This window comes from Austrofundulus limnaeus, unplaced genomic scaffold (assembly GCF_001266775.1).
Source record: "Austrofundulus limnaeus strain Quisiro unplaced genomic scaffold, Austrofundulus_limnaeus-1.0 Scaffold80, whole genome shotgun sequence".
Lineage (NCBI taxonomy): Eukaryota > Metazoa > Chordata > Actinopteri > Cyprinodontiformes > Rivulidae > Austrofundulus > Austrofundulus limnaeus.
Window position 1 is genome coordinate 1,657,501 of NW_013952482.1, and position 5,707 is coordinate 1,663,207.

The window sequence follows — 5,707 nt, forward strand, 5'->3', positions numbered from 1 at the left end:
GTGCTATGCTGTTTTTAGCTAATATTTTGATACTTTAGGCTTAAATATATAAATTTTCTACATACATGCCAGTAACTACGCTGAGCTACATTTAGCTAAAATTGTAGTATTTTTTATTTTAGCTTGTATTTTGCTCCCTTTCACTTTAAGCTACTGTTTTGCTCCTATTAGTTTTAGATACTCTTTTTCAGCTAATTTCAGCAAAGTCACTCAGTGCACAGTGTTTATGCTTTGCTGTAGTTTTTTATGATTGTTATTCAGAGTTCACTCACGGGGTCTTCAGCTTTGACCACTATGTCATGGACAGTCTGTCCTGAGTCTCGATCGATGTCCTGGGAGACACACAGCTCTCCGGTGTGTGGATGGATTTGGAAGAGAGGGTGTTTTTCCTGATTGTCAAAGCCATCAGACAATGAGTAGAGGACAGCACTGAACTCTGGGCTGTCTGCGTCTGTGGCTACGACCTGAAGCAAAGACACAGATGAGGACGTCATCATTTAAACACATGATCATTTAAAAAAAATTTCTCATTTTCATAATGAAAGTAAAATACTTTTTTGTATTTTGTAATGAATGCTAACTGCACATTAGATTTGTCTGGCTGGTTCTTTTTGTGTATTCTAGTGGGATGTGGTGCTGACTGTCGGCCTTTCCTGTTCTGTCGGAGAAGGTCAATATAATAAAAACATAAAACATTCCTGCAATCAGAGGGCGAGGACCATCGCCGCAAAGGAGATCAAAATACAGCAACTGTTCTGACGGAGCTCCTTTCATGTTTCATTGACAACAGACAGATTTTACAACAAGTTCTTATTTTATTTTCCTGTTGTAAAGATGATATCACCTCGGAGGGAATGAACTCTGATCACAGAAAGGTTCACAGAGATCATGGCAGACGTGTGCTGCGGCACACACACATCAAATCAGAACCGGAACTACTTCATCATGAGTCAGACGAAAACAAAATCAAGTCCACAAAATAAGAGGTCATCGTTTTTCTAACATCCATTAAAATTTAAACACATTTTTTATCAACTAGTGTCGAAGGTGAAGTGGTTATAATAGTTTTGATTATGTCTGTGCTTGTTTGTAGCGTTAGCAAAATATTTCATGAATCAAAGGATGGATTTCAATGAAACTCAGAGTTTCATCAATGAATTAACTTTTAGAGACAACCTCATTCAGCTAAGCCACCACTGCTAACTGAGGTTAGCCGACACAAAAACAACTGATTATCTCCCAATGAGATGTTACATTATGTCATTTCCAAGGTTTGACCAAAACTCTTCTCAACACAAGATGATTTTAATTTAAAACTCTATAGTTATAACACAGTGGATATTATAAAACATTTTRTGTTTAGAGCTCAGGAAAAGAAGACTTCTTTTGTAATGCTGGGGAGGGGGAATGTTTGTGCCAGGCTGCAGGACTGGCACCGAGCATCACATCGTCTGACGGCCACAGAGCGGAGCTGAGACGCCTGCATGTCGTGTGTGTTCACAGGGAACACTGATGTCTTTGTGCAAACATACTGAAAAAAGACACTTTTGTCTGAGAAGATAAATAATAGACACTGCAAGTGGAGAGAGCAGAGTTGGATGTGGGGAGGTTTTGAATGGCAAACGGTGAGGCTAGTGATAAAATGTGCTCCAAGATTTTACAAGAAAATGGGAAGATTTGTGAGTTTGTTGTTCATCTATTACTAATACTGTATGTTAAAATATGCAGGTAAGTTCCATTTTGTCGAAACAGTTTAAAATGAATGAATGTTTTTTTTTCAGCATTGAAACTTGGATTAAACCAATTTAACAAGCTCTTGTTCCGCTGGATGAATCATAAAACTCACTGCCAACTGCTTCCTTATTGAAACCACAAGTAAATCCTTTACAAAGAATTTAGTGGATTATTCAAAGTAAAACAAATGATGTTTTTGAAAAGAGAAGCTGCTGCTGAAACTTGTGACCGCTGTTAAATATAAAGCTATGAGAACCTGAACTGCGGGGGATTCTGAAGAATTCACTACTTTTGTGGTAAGGTTTTAAGACTAAGGTATGAACAGTTAATATCCTACCTGTTGTAGATAGATCTTTGAACAACCTCTGTTTCAAAAAATGGAGTTGAATTCTAATAATAATTTTATTCTTAACGACTGCATAAAACTTTCAGACTGGGGTTGTTTAAGGCAATGAAAATCCACTTTGTTTTTGATCTACAGAATTAGCCATTAGCTTTCAGGTGTCAGATTAAGGTCCTTAGAGGTCATTATGCTGAGGTCATTCAGCCATTTGATTCAGGTGTGTTGGAGTAAGAAAACAACTAAAACTTGCAGTACACAAGGACGTCCCTGCGTTAGCTCAACAATCCAATACAAATAAATATCTACTTCAAACAATGAATCAACTGAGATGATAATTAAAACCCTGCTTCAAAAGATCTGTTATTTGTTTGAGCAAAACTCAGGATTTCTTGTTTGATTTCCTAAATGATTGCTGCAGTCTGCTGAGTTCAACTGTTGTCCAACATACTTGCAAGAAGCAGCTCCCAACATCGCTGTGCTCTGGTAGGGACACGTTGTACAGCTGCTGCTGGAACACCGGCTCGTTGTCGTTGATGTCCTCCACCAGCACCGTGACCGTAGCCGTGGAGGACAGCGCCGGATCCCCTCGATCTGCTGCCAGGACCAGGAACCACACCTCCACCTGCTTCTCTCTGTCCAAAGCTGCAGCAGTGGTGATCAGGCCCGACTCGGAGTCGATGCTGATCAGGTCGCTCTGCTGTGACTTCATGATGGAGTATCTGACGTCTGAGTTGCCACCTTCGTCTGCGTCCCGGGCCTGAATCTGGATGAGGGAACTCCCCACGGGAGCATCTTCGGGGATGCTTATGATGTAAACGTCCTTGTCGAAAACTGGGTGGCAGTCGTTGGTGTCGGTCACTTTCAGTAAGAAGACCTCCTCACTGCTCAGTGGAGGATTTCCTAAATCAGATGCTTGGACCTTCAGCTCATAGAGGTCCTTCTCTTCCCTGTCCAGCTCTGAGTTAACACACAAGGCGTACAGGAAATCATCAGTTTGCTTCAGGGTGAACTTCCCATCCCCTCCCTCCAGAGTGACAGTGACCTTCTCGTCTTCAAAGTCCGGGTCTGACACAGAGATCCGAGCAACATAATCTCCAACGGCTGCTGCCTCGGACACCACAGCGTCTCCTGTCTCACTGAGGAACAGCACGCTGATGGTGGGGCTGTTGTCGTTGACATTCAGCACCCTGATGCCCACGAAGGCACTGCTGAACTCAGGCTGAGCTCCGTTGTCTCTGGCGCTGACGATCAGCTCGTGGAATGGCTGGGCCTCGAAATCGAGCCGCTTGTTTAGATGAACCAATCCGGTGGTTCCGTTAATGGAGAACACATAGTTGGGGTCACTCTGCCGCCGGTTGATCTCATAGGTGATTCTGCCRCTGTCTCCCAGGTCACGGTCAGATGCGTGCACTTGACAGATRATAGACCCAGTGGAAGCATCCTCGCCCACTGAGGTGTGGTACTCAGTCTGGTTGAACACGGGAGGGTTGTCGTTCTCATCCAGGATGTGGACTTTCACCTGCAGGGTCCCTGTCTTCACTGGGACCCCCCCATCAAAGGCCTCTATTGTTAGAAGGTAGAAGTCCTGTGTTTCTCTGTCAACTTTCCTCTTCAGAATGAGATCCAAGCCATGCTGGTTTTCAGATCCACTGCGGTAATCCAGCTGGAAGAGCTCACTCATCTCAGCCTCTGTGATCCTGTACCCCTGAGTACCAAACTCCCCCTTATCCTGGTCCTTGGCACCTTCAATCTGAAACCGGCTCCCTGGTGGGCTTAATTCTGATATCTCCAACAGCACCTCATCAGTGGGAAACACAGGTGAGTGGTCATTCACATCATCCACCTCTATCCTCACACTGATCATCTCCCCTGTGAGGGTGGCTGCCACGAACTCATACTGGTCCCTGCGCTCCCTGTCCAGGACCACAGCTGTGGAGATGATGCCCCTGTCTGCGTCTATCTCCAGGTCTCTGAACACGTACGAGTCTCTGCTCTCTGAGATGAAGAACCCGGTGCTGGGTCTAGTTAAAACTGCACCCAGATCTCCTACGATGGTCTTAGCAGGCAGACCCTCTTTTACAGAGAGCGACAGGTTGAACACCTGTCCGAGAGACTGTGCGCAAAGCAGTGCCAGGACCAGCAAGAACAACGCGCTCCGGCGACCCATTCCTCCCTAACCTTTGCAACAAAACCCGAAACCCTAATCCGGTTTTAGAGCCATTAAAAAAAAAAAAAAACACAAAACTAAACAAAGCACATCGTGTGCGCAGGAATTTTTAATAATTAAAAATCCAAACACGATTTATCGCAAATCCCTTGGAGTCTCTGACGCACACACTACATGGCACCTCCAAGCGCCAAACGCGCAATGAGCGCTCCTCCTCAAGTCAGCTCCAAGCGCGCGTGAGTGTGCGCGCAACCTCTCCAAGCTGATAGGCTCCATCTGTGGCCCTGATTAGTCTGGATGTAATTAGGCCGACGGATTACACATTAGAACCACATGTCGGACAGGTGGCGCATCATGTCTGACCTGCTGAAGATCACAATGAGCCGGAGAGCAGAGGCAACTAGAGCAGGACAGGAGATTGAGGTGAAGTTTTTCAAGTGATCAAACAAGATCAACGACGAGTCCTCAACACAAAAGTGTTGGAATGGCTCCCTCTGCTGGTGAAGGACAAAAGTGCAACATTCAAAAATCACGTCCGCCAGTAGTCTGTAAAATAAAATAAAATAAAATAAAATAAAATAAAATAAAATAAAATAAAATAAAATAAAATAAAATAAAATAAAATAAAATATTCTTCACAATTCTGGTGCATTGTATGAAGCGTAGTAAGGCTTTCTGGTCAAAATTATTTATTTACTGCTGAACATTTGATGTTGACATGCTTTTTTATCAACTGGGATTCAAAGGCAACGCAACAAGTGTGTTTTCAGCTAAGACTTAAAATTTTATGGCTCTGAGCATTTCCACTTAGGCTTATTTCTGCACCAACTAAAGAAACAATTCAAAGTTGCTTCAGGTTTCTCTTCAGAAATATCCAAAACAGTTTAATAATTTACCAGTATATTTTAAATGTAAACTTTTGATGTCATAACTCTTCTGTAATAAATATATTTTTTTGTGGAGACGTTAAATGTTGTGAATTCTTAAACAGTACCCAAGATCTGCAGAGCAATGCAATTAATTTTACTTGGTTTTCTTTCATCAATGATTAAATAATAAAAGCTGATCATTTTGTTATCAAAGCATAAAAATGCTGGAAATGTCCAAAATATCTMAGCACAAACAACCCAAACACCACAAAATCCTACAAAATAGTACCCTAAATGTAAATAGAACTTTTTTTTTCTTAGTGTCACTTCAGTAGAAAACGAAACCAAATATTAGTTTATTTGGTTTATTTACTTCATCATCAGTGACTATTTTTAAGTGAAGAGAAATAGAGACAGAGAGAGAAACAGAGAGTGAAGTAATTAGAAAGATAGAAAGATTGAAATAGCAGTTAGAAGTACACTGTATACACACACTCAGTGACCAGTCAGAACCCCCCCGAATCAGAACACCTGTCTGTGAGCAGTTGTGAACATGCGTGTATGTACAAGATTTCTCCGATGGAATATTTAATA

General features: G+C 42.2%; 1 protein-coding gene across 1 annotated transcript in view; it reads right to left on the reverse strand.

Annotated features, from left to right (window-relative positions):
• The window catches only part of dchs2 (dachsous cadherin-related 2), a 30,741-nt gene extending 26,313 nt beyond the window's left edge, over positions 1-4,428 (reverse strand). Inside the window, 2 exon segments of the mRNA XM_014011362.1 lie at positions 273-464; positions 2,526-4,428. Of these exon segments, the coding sequence (XP_013866816.1) occupies positions 273-464; positions 2,526-4,244 (1,911 nt within the window). The 5' untranslated portion in view covers positions 4,245-4,428.
• Positions 4,429-5,707: the final 1,279 nt, after the last annotated feature.